The sequence below is a fragment of the Gavia stellata genome, chromosome 4 (assembly GCF_030936135.1).
Source record: "Gavia stellata isolate bGavSte3 chromosome 4, bGavSte3.hap2, whole genome shotgun sequence".
NCBI classification, from domain to species: Eukaryota; Metazoa; Chordata; class Aves; order Gaviiformes; family Gaviidae; genus Gavia; species Gavia stellata.
The window spans coordinates 42676207-42695043 of record NC_082597.1 but is presented as its reverse complement, the minus strand read 5'-3'; the positions used below and the strand labels follow the sequence as shown (position 1 = coordinate 42695043).

Sequence of the window (18837 nt, the reverse complement as noted above, 5' to 3'; positions counted from 1 at the left end):
TTCTCCACAGTTTCACCTAGGATGGAAATCAGGCAGACAGTCTATAGCTTTCAACCAGTGACCTCCTACTTGTCCTGTTCAATTAGCACATCACCATCTTGCCTTCAATTTTCTGTAATTCCCCTGGTACTTAACAAACTACTGAAAAGTCATTCCCTCTCAGCCAGCTCTTTTGGGACACTTGGGATGCACAAGACGCACTCTGCTCCTGTTACAGAAGACAGCATCCTGCATCTTCCAAAGGTAGAGAAAAAGCACTTTACTGAATGTTTCTGCCCTTTTTTATCTCATTTGAAACATTCTTCTATCTCCAGCTGTTGGAGGACCTCACTAATTTTCAGTTCTTGTTTTGAGTATATTTACATTTAATAATTTTCCTTGAACAAATGGTAGATTCGCATAGTAAGAAGATGCATCTGTCCTGCATTGGCCATGAGATGTACTAGAGGTACCAGGAGAGGCTGTCCTTCTCTGAATTTCTGGAAAATCCTGGCTCATCACTCATGCAGCTATGGAGTGATGGGACTAAAGTTGTATTGTTTTGGGGTGGGTGCAACTGTGATGCTCTGCATGGGAAGCTGTGTAAGGTCTCCCCTTCCCTATAACCCAGCAGTTGTGCTAAAGGAAGGCAGGAGCCTGGCACCTGCTGCCTGCCCTACGCCTGCCCGCTCACTCTACTTCTCGCTTTTCTTTGGAAACTGCAACAGCAACTTTGTGCTTTACAAGTGTGAGTTCATTTGAGAGATTTCCAAAGCACCCTGCAGCTTTTCCAACCTGCTCAGACTTGGAGTCTCCTTGTATGACAGCCTTTAGAAATGGCCACAAATATGTTTTCTCACTACCCATTCATGTATTAAATACTCATCTCAATGATGAACTGCTTGCCCAGGTCTCTCTTAATGAACAAGTGTCAGATGTTTAGCACCAGTAGACTTCACTGCTCAAAGGCGCAGGCTTCTTGGAGCTCCTCTCAGCCACTTCCAGCTCTGTCTGACTGAAAGTAATGGGGAGGGGGGCAAGGGAAAGGAAAAGGCTGTTCCTGTCAATGGGATTCCAGCTGGTTTGTATATAAAATCTTTCCAGGACACCCAAAATGCTTCATTCACAATTTGGACGTCATATTCTAAATAAAACCAATTATTTAGTTGACATCTACAACCCTGCTGAGGTATGTGATAATGGTGCCCCTTGTCTGCTAAGACAAACACACGCATTCTCCCCGCAGCAAGCAGCCAAGCAGCCCTCGCCAGCCTCGGCAGCGGAAGAATGCACCCCTATTCCCTGCTGCTTTCTCTCTCTGCCTGCCCGTCCTGGCGAGCCAAGCCCGTGAGAATACCCTGGCATAACTTCCTGGCAAGAACCATAATTTTTATGTTGCTTTTGGGTAAACTTCAATGACTCATCTTGTATTCATGCTCATCTATGGTTGACTTTTTTTTTGCCTTCTAATGTTGTGATCTGCCAAGCTGTGAGCGGTTTGCTTAACAATGTGCAATGCTTGGAGAACAGATGGGCTCTTTTCTTCTGCCCAGTGGCATGCAAAAATGAAATTTTATCAATCAAACTTCAGTCTGTGACATTTCATCCGAAATGGTTGTTTTAGCAGCTACTTTGCCACCCATCAACTTTGTTGTATATCCTTCCGCATTGGATATGGCTTTACAACAAACTCAGTGTTCAGCAGCCAGCAGTCTGTGATGCAGCTGTACCTCACACAAGATCATCTCAAATTGCCCTGCTGTACAAACACACACTTAGAGAAAGTTCCTGCCCTTGAAAATTTACGGTTTAGGCAAGGGAAGTGGTTTGTCAAGCTTAGTAGCAGCTCTGGTAATGGATACCCAGGTCCTCAAGCTCACTGTAGAGTTGACTACACTGTCTGACTCCCCTTTGTCAGGGCTGGTGCAAACTCACTATTATTCAATCTATGAACTTCACTTAAACCCAGGCAAAACATTTGGGGGAAATAATGGTTTGCTTTTCCATATGCCATTTCATGAACAGCTGACCAAAAATATGAGTAGCAGCAGAAGGAATGCTTCATGCTCTGCTGCTCCACTTGTTCAGAGACCGCCTTTGCAGAGGGTGGACTGGTATAATTTTTTTCACTGAAACTTCGATTGCTATCATTAGGAAATAAACAGAACATCACTCAAATGCACACTGCGCACCTACAGAAAATACTGAGGGGAACAGCTAAAATCAGAGCTAGCCTAGGACATCATGACTACTCAGAAAGTTAGATCTGGGACTACTGTGGTGACTGTATTCCATATGCTCAGTCCAGAGTGCTCTGGAAGCCTTTATTGCCACCTGTGCAAGAAGAAAGGGTTTGCTCCTTGGTTGCCTGAAAGACTTATTTCCCTGTAGGTAAAAGAAAATGAACGTAACAGCTTGGACATTCCTACGAGGAGCTGGTGGAGCTCAGCTTCTTGAAGCTGTTGGACTGGCACAGTGCTTGCCTAGAGCAAGATCAGCGCATGGACATGCTAGGCTTTTGCAAGCTTTAAAGATGGATTAAAGCAGAATATTCACAAAGGCTAATTAAGCAGCAGCAGCTGCTCTTCACAGGTTGGTCTGCAGGCAGCGGAAGGAGGGAAGCTCCCCCATGAGTGACTCAGAGCACCTCCCTACATTAAACTCTTGTTCTGAATCATCTCCTGGGAGATCCTCTGCTCCCCTCATAGATGCCCCTCTCCACCATTTCACATCACTCGCCTTTCCAGCTGGGTGCCCTGGGCTCCTCTGCTGCCACTGGGGATCCAGACCAGGGGAAATTGCCATAAAATCTATTGCGGGTGGAAGGATAAGCATGTTGTAAATGACTTCACAGATTCAAATGGGGTTTGACCTTTCCAATTATGAAATACAGCTTACTAAATTTGGAGTTTTGAAACTCGCTGCTAATATTTTTAAGTGGAAAACAATAACCATATGGGATTTAGCAAGTCACAGGCCAGGTTATGATGAGCCGCTTCGTTTGTCAGTTCCCAGCTGCCACTTTGATAAATCACCAGGGGATTTCCTTACTGGCTGGGCTGCTGGCTATCCCCGGGGTGAATACAGCAAACATGAAGTTTTGTATTAGATTTTATGGGCTGGAGCCTTCATTGTGCCGAGTTCCCTCTGACCCACATGAATGTGAACCAAGGACAAACCGACTCCGCTGAATCCCTGCGTTTATGGGGAGAGAGCTCCCCATGGGCACAAAACTGGTGGAGACACTGTTCCAGCTCCAGATTGCAGACACACACCCTCTGGCACAGGGATGTAGGAGGAAGGGAGATATGCGAGAATAGAGCTCCTCTGTGCCCCATCCTCTGCCTGATGGTTTCCTCTGAGCCTGAGTTATGGCTGCAGCAGAAGCTGCAGGCTTATAGCTGCTCTTTACCATTTCTAGGGCCAGCTGGCTGTCACCTGCAGCTACACATAAGCACATTTACCAATATATACGCCTAACCAGAACAAGAACTGAGGTCTTATGTGCTTTCGGGCACAGAAAGCGTGAGAGTGTTTCAGGGTGAGACAGCCGATTGCGATCATGCCCTTTGCCCAAGAGAGCCATATCAGACTTTGCCCCTTGGGGCATTGGGTGCTGTCGACAGCGGTGAGCTCGCCCGCACAGCCTAGCCAGACTCAGAGCGAGGAGCAGCCGTGCAGTTGGCTGTACGAAGCTCTGTATCTCGAAATTAATTTGTCTGTGGTTCTGCTGACACCTTCTGATTATGCTGCTATCCCAGTAAAATAAAGGGCATGCTGAAATCAATTTCCCACCCCCTACTCCACTGCAGATAGAAGACAAAAGATATATTGCTAATTAAAATGTTCTTATCTGCTGCAAAGCAATTTGTAGGATTGATTTGAATAAAACTGATGATGCAGCCCACTCAGATCACTGGGAAATGACCTCTCTATTATGAAGTCCCAGAATAACATAGCAAAGCAATCTTGATTTCCTAAAATCTGTCAAAGGAAGAACTTCTCAGTTAGTTACAGCATATAATATGGATACTCCTGAAATGTCCTCTGCTTAATGAACATCTGATATTGGCTAACCTCGTGGAAATAAGAGAGAATTAGTACCAGCTGCAAAATGCATTCACTGGATACTGAAACTGGCAGTTGGTATTATGCCTGCTATAAATATTTTTAATTAAAAATTGTTTTCTGTCTCTTCAATTGGTATAATAGTGATGATGCTTACTGAGAGTTACTGAAGATGTAATAGGATTCCCCTTCGTGTATAGCAGAGCTATTTATTCTGCCGTAATATTGCTATAGTGGAAATCTGCATAATAATGTCCGGATTCTAGTACAAGAGGAAAATAGACCGAGGGAATGTTTTATCTGTGTTTCGGAATAACGCACATGAGCATTGTTGCGAATGCCTAAAGAAAAGCTGTGCTCAAACTCTGGTTGCTCAGGTATGACTTTAAAATGATTTTAACAACCTTTTTTTTGGAAATTCTGGCTTCAATCCACAGCCTAGCGGCACCGTACGCCTTTGAGAAAGGGTCTGCTCTTTGCAACTTTATAGGGAGCAGCACAGCAAATCCTCTTCTGCTGCTCTGGCAGGACCCTGGCACGGGGCTGTACCAGGGGGGATGGGGGCTTGGAGACACTTCTCCTGCCCTGATTCAGAGAGGAGCAGCCCCTTTCCCCACGGCTCCCCAGGCACCCACTGCGGAGGGGCTGGGAGACGCACTGGCAGAGGGGACCCTGCAGTGCTGCCGCAGACCTGAGCCTTCAAGCACCCGATCCCCACGTGGTGCTCTCCTGCCACGGCTATCCACGGTTAACGAGGGACACCTCCTCCTTTGGGGAGCCGAGAGCCATCAGACCAGCTCTGCCCTGGCAGGCACAGCCCGCATTAGGCACCGCCTAAGTAGGATGGATACTGAGACAGCTGGAGAAATCTCTTAGCCGTACCTGCTGGGCCTTTGGGAACGTGTGATTGATCTCTGCACTACGTGGAGACTTTCTAAAGCAGACGGGAACGATCGTTTTCTAATCCCCACTTGACTCTCTTCCCCTCTGAGGCTTTGGACCAACATTCTGATTTAGGCATTTCCTCCCACCACCTTCCTCAGCCCACTGCCTTCCTCCTCCCTGGCTTCCGATACACCTACCCCTGACCGGCACTCACCTTCACCCTCCCATTTTTATTCTCCTGTGTATATCTCGGAGGTCCTGGCTCAGCTTGCCATGGTGTGGTGTTTGCTTTCTGAGAACTCGCAGAGGCTCAAGTCAAGACAAAAGCCTCATTCTGTCAGTCACTGTACGAATACATGATTAGGCACATCCCATGCTCCAAAGACCTTTTGATCTAAACCTGCTGCTTTGATTTCATAATGATACTAAATTCCTTTCCCAGTTTGGCTCTCATCCCTTTCTTGTTCCCAAATTGACAGCAATTTTATTGTAAGCAAGTTTTTCCCTAGACAAAGCTATAGTCTTTTTTACGCATTGGTTCTTCCTTCTTACCCTGGGTTCTTCCTTCTGCCACAAATTATCTTTGCTTTGCTTTTCCAGCTAGCCCTTTCAGATGCTTTTATGGTTTGCAGTCCTCTCATTTTCCAGCTCCTTGTTCCTTTTAGGGTTCAGAACGTGCTCTCCTCTCTGCTCTCTTTCAAAGGGAAGCCCTTGCTCTCACAAACTCAGTCATCCCTTAGCTGAGTTGAATTTATGATGGCCACTGTTCCTCTTTTTTATCTTTTCATGCCTACCTTCACAAGCATCTTCATGGTAGCTACATCTGAAAGCTTTGCTTTCAGGTCAGTGATATTCCCCTCTATTTCTTGCAAAATTTTCCTTCTGTCTTTCCAGCCTCAAAATATGAATAGATATCTGATTGTGTGAGTGTTTGCTTTTTTTCTAGGTTTTAACCCCACTAACAGTGAAGGTGAGTTGTTATTTGTCCATCATGTCCTTGTGGTAATATGCAGATTTGTTATCTGGTGAAAAGATAGCTCAAAAGGATGGGAATTAGCATATGATCCTGTGACGATACAGTTAGTCTCTTTCTTTTGAAATTCATGTTTTTGACTCCCGCTTACCTGTTCTCACCTATGATGAACTCTGCCTGCTTGGGCATTTCCCCAGCTCTCCATGGAGAAGGCAGCAGCACCACTGTGGCATGGTTCTTGCCTGACCAGGTTTGCAATGGACACCGTCACCTGTATCTATCAGCACCTCTGCAGATCACTGACTTCGACAGCAAAGACGAGAAGAAAACAAAACCAGAGAAGTGACTTACGCCACTGCCCAGAGAGAGAAAGGGAAAGGGAGGGGAGAAAAAAATAAAGACCACAACCCCATCTGGCCGAGGGCACAGAGGTCATGTCAGCCAGATGGGGTATGAATCAAAAGGGACTTTTCTGGAGGTGGTTGGGCAGGGGCAGTTTCTGTTTGATTATTTTAATCCTGCCAGGCTACCTCCCAGTGTCGGGTCACTCAAAGACGTAATTTTGTTCCAATAATGAAAGACCTCTATATTAACAGAAAAAAGACAGCACATTTGTGATTTTTTTTTTTTCTCCATCCAGTCCAATAGGTTTTGGTGGCCAGTTTGAACTATACTTTGATCCTTTGAGATGTTTTGAGTGAAAGAGCTGATACTTCAAGAGCCAGTCACACCAAGTGAAGTTCTCACTTGCCTGTGTGCCTGTTTCCTGCCCTGTTGTAAACTAAAAGAATTAAGAACACCCTAAGCCAAGATAAATTTGAAATACAATTCTCCAGTTATTTGAATCAAAAGGCAGTATTGATTATTTAATTACGTAGAAATGATCCAGATGCTGAGCATTTACTACAGATTAATGACTGTCCCAGAGCAGTTAATGGCCCTTCTCGCTGCCATCAACACAAGCTGCTTTTTAATCCCTGGAAAATGACTTGCATAACAATCATAACCTGCTGTTAAAAGTTTATAAATAGATAAAAGTGTCACATGGATTTACGAGTGCTGAGGCTGAATGGGATATGTGTGGCGTTTCTAGTGAATGAATGCCATGTGCATGAGCTCATCTGGTTGCTTGAATTATCACAAAATCCCAAGTTGCCCTTTTGGATTGGAAAATGGCATGCAAGAAAGTGCCAAGTGGCTGGCATCCTATCTACTGACTGGGAAATAATTACTTTGCTGCATAATAAAGAGGCACCTTCATTCTAACAGCAGTGCTTTGCCCTTTTTATCATGTAGTCTGAAATGCATGTAAGGGAGGCTATGCGGCTGTGCTGTTTCATCCTTTTACTTTGCTTTTCAGAGGGAAAAATGCTTGCATGTATGCATGTATGTGTGTGCATGTATGCACACACCCAGGCCCCCCCAAAGCCCAGCGATGGGTTCAGCAGGCATAGGTGTCTTGCTAGGCTGGGATCTGTATTATTCAGACAAATGTCTTCAAAGGAGCTCTTCACACCTGGGTCTCTCCAGCCCACACTGGGCTGTTATAACAATGAACACAGTACGTACTGCCAGTGAAAGCTGCTTTCAGAAAACACGCTGCCTCTTGCTGCTGGCAGAGCTGGGAGGATGCACAGACCCCAGGGGCCAGGGCGCTTGAGGGCAGGGAATCGCAGCAGCGCTGTGTCCCACTGGCCGTGGGGTAGCTGAACCCCACCACCACGCTGACAGTTGCGCTGCCCCTTCTGCCTGGGAGCTCAGCTGCCAAGCCAGCATGCGGGGGACCCCGCTCCTGTGGGGATGCAGCATCCCCGCCACGGCACAGCCCAGCCAGAGTCACCTGGGCAGCAGCCTCCAGTCCCCTGTCCCCTCAGCAGCCACTGTCCCCCCAGCTAGCTGTCCTCACCCTCTTAACCCCACCAGATGAGTGGTGGCTGGTTATTGCATTTGAGTGGTGACTAAGAAAAATGATATAAACATGCTGTTGTCTGGAGCCTAAGAAGGCTGCCCAGAGGAGCGGAGCAGGTCTGTGGGACCATCCTGCCCCTACCAAGAATTAGGGAAGTGGCTTCCCCCTATCCAACCAGACCACGGATCCCGAGGTAAGAGGAAAGACGAGAAATTACTGTCTCCTTGAAAGAATCAGACAGGAGGGGCCATAGGGGACCTTCCTGAATCACGGCTTCCAAGTCTGTTAGCACGACTGCCTCTGTCTTCTATTATTTTTAGCAGACCTGTCTCGATTGGGCAAAGACACGCTTCAGTGCGGCACTGTACCAGAGAGGGTTGTCCATACTTTGAATGGGAGAAGTTGGGTGCCACAATGCCCGAATCCCTTGCCCCCTTACACCATGCACTGTGCACCTCTCTCCTTCTCTGGTGCAGAGGCCTGGGGGGCTCAGTGACCCCCATGCAGCAGCAGCTGGCACAGGGGCTGGGATGCAGGAGAGGAGCGGGCACACAAGTGGGCTGTTGCTGCTACTGCAGAGGCGTGAGATGCATACCCAGAGCAGCCGCCCTGCCCAAGAGGTCTGCAGGTTGGAGAAAAAGGTGTATCTCACCAGAGACCTTTCCTCTGACCTTCCAAACTGCTCATAGCCAGAAAGTGCTGCCGCAAAGACACTCTGCCTCACCTACCGCCTTGGCTATGCCATCTGCTCCCCACGCCTCTCCGTTGGGCTTCCTGTTCTCCCTCACCGCAGCCTGTAATTTGTCTTTGCGCTCTTGACACTCCATGGCCTGCAGCCTCTCTACCTCTCCCCTCTCATCCTGGTCAGGAAGCTGATTCCCACTGCTGAGCACTACCAGCACGCCGCTTCCACAGACCACTCCTGTAATTTTTTGGTGGGTTGCATCCTGCACATAGGATATAAAAAGTCCTGAACCTATCTAATTATCCTCCCTCAAACTCTTCCCAAATCTGCTTTGCTGTGCTTCCACAACACCTGGCCAGTTTTCAGGTGAGACGTGCACTGTGCACTTCATGTGCTACCTCCCCGAGGAGAAATGCCTCCCCGGGACCTCCCAGCCCTGCCCTCGCATTGACCTGGTGTCTACATCTGGGCTGGACCCTCGTCCTGTGCTCCCAGGCTGCACAGAAGGGTACCAACCCAGTAAGCAGTCCCAGAAGACTTCTGTGTCCAAGAGCTGAGAGGAGCAAATTTGCCTCCCTGTGCTCGCCCAGGGGCACTGCACCGTTCTGTCAATGGCATACGGCATCCAAAGCCCGGTGCCAGGCGAGGCAGGAGCAGGACCCCAGCCTCTCCACGCAAGGCAGGGCTGCGCGGGCAGAGGGAAGCAGGTTCCCTGTCGTCTCCGTCTCACCCCATCTCCTCCCTCAACCAGAAACCACCGGGCGGACGGCAGCTCCGTTCGGGATGCTCCACTCAGCGCAGCGGTCGCTGCCATCTAGCGGGATCGGGGATGGATAACCACCCATCCCAAAGGGCAGGAGGGACCCACCAGCACCCCTCTGCTGCGGGGCCTCGCGGACTCCCCTTCCCGCTTTTTTTCCCTTTTATTCTCAGAGCAGAAGGTGAATGCTCGATTGGGAGTGGAGGCAGTGTGCCCCACCAAGCCCCTCGGAGCCCCGTGAAGGGACGCTCTGTCCGTCGCAGGCCCACAAGTGCTCCCACAGCGGCCTCCCTGTTTGAAGGATGTGAACAGACAGAAATTAAAATAAATGGCTAAAACCATGCACCAGCTCGACAACAAACTTGCAGGCAAAAGGGATCTTGGTGTCCTGTTCACTGTGGCAGATGAGGCTGTCGGAGGGCTGGGAGATGGAGCAGGGGAGGAAAGACAGCTGTCAGGTTCAAAGAAAAGTTTTTTGGGGTCAACACTAATTTTTGAATTAATATTTTATTTATTTGTCGATCAGATGACAGTTAATATCTTTCTTGTCATGATGGTAATTAAACACCCCAGAGTGAAGGCTTTTATGAATAGGTCTCACAAACACCTGCCAAGGACAACGCCATCCTGCCTCAGAGATGCAGGTGTTCTTGCTCTCAAAAGGTCTCTTCCGGTTCTTCACTGGTTTTAATGGTCCTCATAAAAGGGAGCGAAGGAGGCATGTTCTTGATTTTTTAGTGAAGAAAATGCTTAGTTACAGGTACAGGAAGGGGGAGGGAGGAGGATGTAGAGCATCCCCCAGAGAACCTTAAATTACATTATTCACCTGAATAATTACGTCTCATCAGGAACATGTTTTCTCTAGTTATGAGCACTGAAGTACATCAAGTATTTATCAATGTACTTCAGTTTACATTTTGATGATGCTGGTTCTTTTTTCCTTTGCATCGCATAACAGCAATAGAAAATTCAAAGCTGAAGAGCGTGTCTGGAAAAGATGTTTCACATGAAAGAGGAGGCAGGAAAGAAGACAGTGTATCTTCTCACCTCAACTGTGCCATTAAATTTCTTAAGAGTCTGTGCCTGTATTCAGAGTAGAGGCACAGGGTCTAAAAGGGGCTGCAGAGCCACCCTAGGGCTCCAGCAGCATGTCAGCTTGAGACAGACCGTGCTGTGTTCACAGGAGCCACTGTCGCCCAGGTGCAGACACACCTTCGGACAAAGTAACCCTGATGCAGAGCTGTGGGGATTTTTTGTGTTCACAAGCAGCAAGGACATCTTTCGATCTGACATGCAGCCTGCAACACCCGACAGCTGAGTGCATTCACCGTGACCCACACAGCAGAGACCATCACTGTCCCTCACTGGGAGGCAGAGCAGACATGTCTGCCTGTTCACACCGGCTTCATTTTCACCTTTTTGCTCCCAGGGAAGGACAGGCCTATAGGAAAACGCGTATAGTTCTGAATACAAGTGGTAAGGCCGCTCTCAAAGCCTTAACAGCTATTGCTCAACTGCTTCAGTGCGCCCAGGCCGCCCAGCGCGGCCTATCACCGCCGCCGGACCCGCTCCCCTCAGGCCTTCCGCCCGCCGGGACTACCGCTCCCGGCGTGCACCGCGCCCCCGGCCCCGCCCCCTTCCGGCGCATGGCGCTTCCGGCGCCGGGTGAGTGGTGGCGGCGCGCGGGCAGACATGGCGGATCCTCCTGAGGCAGCCGAGGCCGAGCCGAAGCAAAAAGACAAACAAAAAAAGAAAAACAAAAAGAAAGCGGCGACAGGTGGGGGCGTGGTGAGGGTTCGTGCAGGGCTGGCAGCCGGCTCATCGGGAAGCGCTCGGGCTGAGGGTCCTCCCATGGCTGCGGGCCTGTGCCCCGTCCCGGCGCCGGTGTTTCCTCCGGTTTCCTAAAACAACCGGGGGCTGAGGAGCTTGGCCGCGATTTCGAGAGGCAGCGTGGGGAAGGCAGGCGGCTTCCTGGCCCGCGGCGCTGGGGTAGGATAGAGGCGGCTCTTGGGTGCGAGGGGCGCGCAGCGGTGGCCTTGTGGTGCGCCCGTCTTCAGAGTACTCTGGTTGCTCGCCTCAGCATGTTCTGTATTGTTCTTATAGAATATCCTATCCACAACGCATATTTCAGTTGTGGATTTTCTTCTAATAATAAACAGCTTAAAGCAGTAACTGCTTTAAGGTCAGTCAAGATGAAGAACACATTTAGCAGAGTATTAAACGAAACATTGTGTCCCTGCTTTCAGTTATTATATCTTTTGTAGTTAAAAGGGGACGAGATGTAAATAGTCACTGATGAAAAAGTAAGAAAAAACTTTTTTTTTTTTTTTTAATCTATAATAGTTGATGAATCTGAACTTCTCACTGTGCCAGATGGATGGAAAGAGCCAGCCTTTACAAGAGAAGATAATCCCAAAGGGCTGCTGGAAGAAAGCAGTTTTGCAACATTATTCCCTAAGTATAGAGAAGCGTACTTGAAGGAGTGCTGGCCACTCGTCCAGAAAGCCTTGGGTGAACATGTATGCATACTGCCTGATGGTGATACTATGTTTTATCTTTTGGGAGATACAGGTGTTGCTTAAGCTTATAAAAATAGTGCAAGTTGCTTTTCTGATACTGTATTTGTGTATATTTCTACTGTGCTTGCATTTAGAATTGGTAGTGTCTTTTTTTTATTGGCATCAAAATCAGTGAAAGTCTGCGTAGCCAGACTTGCAGTTCTTTACAGATGTTGTCAACAAAGCTCTTTGCAGCAGCAAGTGTCTCATCACCCAGACACTGGCAACTTTGTTGTGCCTGAATTCAAGGCAACGAGGGAGGTGGTGGTTCGAGCGTTGTGACACATATGTTCAGTCTTTTTTGTGCATGTCTGTGTGTGAATTTCCTTAAGCTGAAAATCACTTTAGGAATTTTGGAAAATGGATCTGCATTCAGTATGCAGTGTTCTGCTTGTTAACTTCTTACTGCCAAAGATGAATTCTGAGGTTCTTATTTAGAGATTGATTCACTATTTCTTTTCAAATATTGCAGTATGTGAATGCAATGCTGGATCTAATTGAAGGAAGCATGACTGTCACTACCACTAAGAAGACTTTTGATCCATATGCAATCATCAGGGCTAGAGATTTAATAAAACTTCTGGCAAGAAGCGTTCCATTTGAACAGGTCTGTATTAAATCCTGGAAGTTTGTAGCAAATTCTATCATAATACTTACAGAATAGTACGTTTTCAAAATGTGGGATTTTTCAAGTGATTCAAGTAAAATGAAATATATGATTAAAGTAAATATATCTGAAAGTGAAGTGAGAAGAATAAACTGCAGTGTTCTCTTGACTTCTGAATAATACATTTGTATTCAGATGTTATTACCTGCTTCTTGTCTCTTTAGGCAGTTCGTATCCTTCAGGATGACGTTGCGTGTGACATCATTAAAATAGGCTCTCTGGTGAGGAAGAGAGACACTTTTATAAAAAGAAGAGGACGACTTCTTGGGCCAAAAGGATCTACTCTGAAGGTATGTCCGATAGGTGTAGTAACCAGAAAATTTTTAGACCCAAATTTGTGTCAGGTCTTCAGTTTTACACTTACTTCATTTATTTTTTTGGTGTAGGCCCTGGAACTGTTAACGAACTGTTATATTATGGTGCAAGGAAACACTGTTTCAGCTCTTGGACCTTTTAGTGGGCTGAAAGAGGTAAGGGAAGGCAGCTGAGCAGTTTCTGTAGCATACTTCTGTGCCCAGCTCAAGGGCAGACAAGAGGCAAAATCTGGCAACCTCAAGAGTATCTCACGGACTTTTCAGCTATGTGTTAGTAAGCTACATTTACACGAATGTCCATAGTCTTAGCTGCTGAATTTTGTTTAGACTCTGAGATCTTTCTGTCTTGGAAGTAAAGTATTTGTAAAATACTCTTTTTTTTTTTTCTTTTTTTTTTTTTTTTTTAAGCAAGAATTTTTATAGTTTTAGGTAAGAGGTGTAAGAGTGAAAATACTGTGGAGTTAATGTTATATAACCTTAAGGAGCATCTAATGTTTTTAGTAACTATGTAGGAGAAGAACGCTTGTCAAAAGCAAATCCATGGTGACATGAAAGTAATATTTGTTGGGCTTGTTGGAGTGTATTAGAAAGATGACAGTGTTATTGATATTTCTGAAGTGCTGTGTCTTCTAGTTAGCTGTGTACATCACTGTTTTAAATCTAGCTCCTTTTCGGGGTGGGGGGGAGAGGAAGCATGGTAGTATACCTGGTATTGTAATTGATTAGAATATGAAATATTTGCTGAGTTTTCTGTTCTTTTTTATTAAATACAGGTTAGAAAAGTTGTTCTGGACACAATGAAGAATATACATCCCATATATAACATTAAGGTTAGCATGGTCCACTGTGCATCTTTATTTACAAGAAAGTACTGTTTCTTCTCAGAGAGCTGAATGTTAATAATGTACATGTTTCTGTCTGGTAATCTATTTTCGAGAATTTCTGTAGTGTGCTTCTTTAAAAAAACCCTGACTTTGATATCTTCTGTTTTACCAGGATATAGTGCCATAATATTAAAATTATCTGAGAAGGCATCAAAGGAAAATTGTGCATAAACTTCCTCCATTCGATCATTTGCTTGATACTTACTCATTTAAGCTGAGGCACCTTCTCCCGTGCATTCTGTCCCTGTTTTGAGACATACCTATCTTTCTGGTTCTGCTGTTTGTAATTGAACCCCTCTACTCTTACTGAAGTGAGAGGTGGAAGGTTTGGATGTAGCATATTCACTGTAAGAAATTTTAGTAAAACTTGTAGTTTGGAGCTCTTGGCTACTACTGTAATACTGGGTTTTTTAATAACTTCTTTATGACATTCTAAAACTACTGAAGACTTTGATGATCAAAAGGGAATTATCAAAAGATCCTGAACTGAGGTCACAAAGTTGGGAAAGATTTTTGCCTAAGTTCAAGCGGAAGAACTTGAAAAAACGCAAGGAGCCAAAGAAGAAAAATACTAAGAAGGAGTACACACCGTTCCCACCTCCGCAGCCAGAAAGCCAGGTCAGCTGAAACTTTATTTGGTTATGCAGGAATATAGCATGACTTGAAATCTCGTTCTTGCTAACAAGAGGTTGGGAGGCCTTTTCTGTCAAGTTTTGATTTCCTGATACTACACATCTGGCTTATATCGCGTAATTATTGAAACCTTCTCGGTACTTGTCTTACGCAGATTGATAAAGAATTGGCAAGTGGTGAATACTTCCTGAAAGACAGACAGAAGAAACGAAAACAAGTGGAAGAGATAAAGGTAAAGTTGTTCTAATCCACTGTTTAGTTAAAAAGCATTTGGCTGCTGACTTGGATATTTTTTTTTTGTCCCTTTTGCTCTGCTCTACTGATAATTGACGTTTTTATTTGTAACTTCAGGCAAAGCAAGCAGACGCAATCAAGAAAAGACAAGAGGAAAGAAATAAAGCTTTTATCCCACCAAAGGAAAAGCCAGTTGTGAAAACAAAGAAAGGTAACCTTTTTTTTTTTTTTTCCTGTTCTAAAACCTTCTGCTGTTGATTCCTAGGCTGACTGATTTTGGAGAGATACAGCTGTAGGAAATAAGAAAGGTTATATAAAAAATTCCTAGTGGTTAAATCCATGCCTGGAGTTGCCAGGAACAGTAGAAAGATCATGCAGCCTGTAACCCTGTACCTGTAAAGTGACAGTTCTCTGTAGAACATTTTCATGATGGAGATACTAGGACGGCCATCTCCATTGGTTGTTCTGACTACGTCAGTTTTTGACTTTCAGTCTTGTAGTGAAGCTGCCATAACTTTTGCATTCAAATGGCTTTTCTGTTAAGAAAAAGAAACCCAAAAGCAATACTTACTTGAAAACTTATATGCCACAAGTAAGTATTGGTACAAGATGTGGATGGACTGCAAATGGGGACTGGGGGAGCAAATTCCCTCCCACTGTAAGAGAAGATCAGGTTCGTGACCGCCTGAGGAACCTGAACATACATAAATTTATGGGACCTGATGAGATGCATCCCAGAGTCCTGGGGGAACTGGCTGATGTAGTTGCCAAGCCACCCCATGATACTTGAAGAGTCATGGCAGTCAGGTGAAGTCCCTGGTGACTAGAAAAAGGGAAACATTGCACCCATTTTTAAAAATGGTAGATAGGAGGACCCTGGGAACTACTGACCTGTCAGCCTCACCTCTGTGCCTGGGAAGATCATGGAACAGATCCTAGAAGCTATGCTAAGGCACATGGAGGACAGGGAGGTGATCCAAGGCAGCCAGCATGGCTTCACCAAGGGCAAGTCCTGCCTGACCAACCTAGTGACCCTCTGTGATGGAGTGACTATATCAGTGGACAAGGGAAGAACTATATATGTTGTCTGTCTGGACTTCTGTAAGGCCTTTGACATGGTCCCCCACAACATCCTTCTCTCTGAATTAAAGAGAGATGGATCTGATGGGTGAACTGTTCGGTGGATGAGGAATTGGTTGGATGGTCGCATCCAGAGGGTAGTGGTGAACGGCTCAATGTCCAGATGGAGATCAGTGACAAGTGGTGTCCCTCAGGGGTCCATATTGGGACCAGTAGTGTTTAATATCTTCATCAGTGACATAGTGGGATCAAGTGCACCCTCAGCAAGTTTGCAGACGACATCAAGCTGAGTGGTGAGGTTGACATGCCTGAGGGACAGGATGCCATCCAGAGAGACCTGGACAAGCTTGAGAAGTGGGCCCATGTGAACCTCATGATGTTCAACAAGGCCAAGTGCAAGGTTGCGCCTGGGTTGGGGCAACCCCCAGTATCAATACAGGCTGGGGGATGAAGGGATTGAGAGCAGCCCTGAGAAGGACTTCGTGGTACTGGTAGATGAAAAGCTGGACATGAGCTGGCAATGTGTGCTTGCAGCCCAGAAAGCCAACTGTATCTTGGGCCGCATCAAAGGAAGGGTGACCAGCAGGTCAAGGGAGGTGATTTTGCCCCTCTGCTCCACTCTGGTGGGACCCCACCTGGAGTACTGTGTCCAGCTGTGGAGTCCTCAGCACAGGAAAGACGTGGATCTGTTGGGACGGGTTGGGGTTGTTCAGCCTGGAGAAGAGAAGGCTCTGGGAGACTTTATTGAGGCCTTTCAATACTTAAAGGGGGCTTATAAGAAAGATGGGGACAGACTTTTTAGTAGGGCCTGTAGTGATAGAACAAGGGGTAATGGTTTTAAACTAGAAGAGGGTAACTTCAGACTGGATATAAGGAAGAAATTTTTTTATGATGAAGGTGGTGAAACACTGGAACAGGTTGCCCAGAAAGGTGATAAATGCCCCATCCCTGGAAACACTCAAGGTCAGGTTGGACGGGGCTCTGAGCAGTCTGATCTAGTTGATGATGTCCTTGCCCATTGCAGGGGGGGGGTTGGACTAGATGACCTTTAAAAGTCACTTCCAACCCAAACTATTCTATGATTCTAACATAGGGTAAATAGCCTTTCTAAAAGTTAAAGTAAAAGCACACTATATGCAGAGTAAGAACTTGTGTTCTCAGATGATGTGGGTTTTTATGCACTAGAGAAACAAGTCTTCAGTTTTCTGGATTCATAGGTTATACTACATATTCATTCATTGTAATAGATATACTCTGTATGTTTTGTATTAACTGTACAACCTACATATTATTATGCTATATATTACACAGTTTCTTATGAACTGAAAAGTTCATGTTTCTCAAAAAGCATGTTTTCTGCAACACTGATACAGTACTTTTTTGTGATGGCAGCAAATTTTCAATAATCCTGTTATTGACTGTACTGTATCTCAAATACTGTGCTTTCCTAGCTGCTGTGTGTTTTGACCTGAAATCCTTCAGTTTTCCAAGAACAAATGACAGCAATAGTTTGTATGTAGCAAAGAAATGAGATCCAAAGAGGACAGCTGATATCCACTGTTAGATGTAGGAATTAACTGTGTGAGATGGGAGAGTTAGATCCAAACTCACGACTCATGCCCAGAAGATAAAATACCATCACCAGGATGAACATAAGAGTAGCTTATTCATGTTGCTCAGCATTAAGTGTTTAACTTAAATACTCTGCCACTCCCTGTAGAAGTCTCTTACAAATGTCTTCATGCAGGGGTCAAGGATCTGTATCATATTCCCCCAGCCCACCCTTCCCCATCCTCTTTCTGACAGCGGCCATTAATGGATGGCCAGGGAGAGAGTATAAGGACGGGACAGGCACGTCTGGGATCTTACCGCCTTAGTTACTTGCAGAAAGACAAAATACCATGACAGGTTCTCTGGGTATACAAACTCAGTGATTAATTTCTTCTCTTCTTATGTGAGACTAACCATGCCAATAGGCCTATGTCTAAGAGAGTGTGTATGTATTAATTTTGGAGGAATACATCTGTGGTCTGAGGAGTGGGTGATAATAGTTTGTATGTGTGCAGAGTGTGGCATCTGTGTTCGAATGCAGTTGTATGTCATTTTTTATATGAATGTTCTGCTTTCAGCAGACTTCAAAGAGGTTTGTGGATAATACTAGTTTGAACAAAAATTATTATTAGAATAGTTTGTAAAATCATTAGTGAACATAAAATGAGTCCTAAGCAATGCCACAGGATGCAGCTTACTGTGTTTACATATGAAGTCATCTTGTAGACTTAAAATTTAGAAAAAGTAAAATTAATGTCTTTTATCTGTGTATTTTTTACTATGTAGCCTCCACTGAGAAAAAAATTGATATTGAAGCCATCAAGGAAAAGGTAAAGAATGCAAAGAAGAAGAAATTAGGAGCACTTCCTGTGGAAGAAGTCAAGTTAAAAATGGCAGCAGATGAAAAGAAAAAAAAGAACAAGAAGTAATTCAGTACCCAAGATGCTCACTTTTCTCCCACGTTAATGAACATTTTCACACTTGGAAGATTTGAGACTTCTTCCTGTCAGTATAATGTGGACAAGAAATGACTAGGTTGAAAGATCATTCTCTTTTCCTAAGTACACTTTAATTAGTGGACCTGAAGCAGCTGTGCAAAACTGCCAAGACTGGTGAAGAAAATCTGGGCTGCTGTGTTGTTTCAGAAACTAAGAGAGTGTATTTGGATAATACCCGTCTGCCTAAAGGGAAGGTTTCGTAATAGAAACATTTAGGAGTTTGATGCAGGATGTTAAACATTAGGGTCAGAGAACTCAGTGGGAGTTTAAGGTAATTCTTATGTGAAAGACTACCAGACTACATGCAGCCTCAGTAATGGTGATAACTTTTGCAAAATGGGCAAGATTTATTACTGTATTATGCTTTTGTTTCTCTAAAAGCTGATTATTTTTGTGTGTCTTGTCTTGGTGTTAATAAACTATTTTAATACATTGTTCTTAAATCCTTTAATTAGTTATCTGCTGCACAAAATACATGTTGTTTTCCAGGAAACAAGCTCACAGCTTCATGTGGGCATTGGACAAACCATAATCTTAATTGAATGCCATTAATAAATTCATTTATTAGCATTATCCTGGAAATTATTAGACAGAATGTGGTACAAAGCAAGTGTCTTCCCACACAGAATGTGCTGCAGGGAAAGCATAAAGTCTTGGTA

General features: G+C 45.2%; 1 protein-coding gene across 1 annotated transcript; it reads left to right on the top strand.

Annotated features, from left to right (window-relative positions):
* The first annotated feature begins 10948 nt into the window (after positions 1-10948).
* KRR1 (KRR1 small subunit processome component homolog) lies at positions 10949-18615 on the top strand. Its single transcript, XM_059816771.1, has 10 exons — positions 10949-11036; positions 11603-11778; positions 12290-12424; positions 12649-12774; positions 12871-12954; positions 13572-13628; positions 14130-14300; positions 14470-14547; positions 14667-14760; positions 17967-18615. The coding sequence occupies exons 1-10, from the start codon at positions 10952-10954 to the stop codon at positions 18107-18109; spliced, it is 1149 nt and encodes a 382-aa protein (XP_059672754.1). The 5' UTR covers positions 10949-10951; the 3' UTR covers positions 18110-18615.
* The last annotated feature ends 222 nt before the right edge of the window (positions 18616-18837 follow it).

Bases quoted from the DNA above. Each gene is read 5' to 3' on its own strand.
- KRR1 (XM_059816771.1), top strand. From the start codon at position 10,952: ATGGCGGATCCTCCTGAGGCAGCCGAGGCCGAGCCGAAGCAAAAAGAC. The intron at 11,037-11,602 runs GTGGGGGCGTGG...AATCTATAATAG, and splicing joins CAAAAAGAAAGCGGCGACAG to TTGATGAATCTGAACTTCTC. The intron at 13,629-14,129 runs GTTAGCATGGTC...AAACTACTGAAG, and splicing joins ATCCCATATATAACATTAAG to ACTTTGATGATCAAAAGGGA.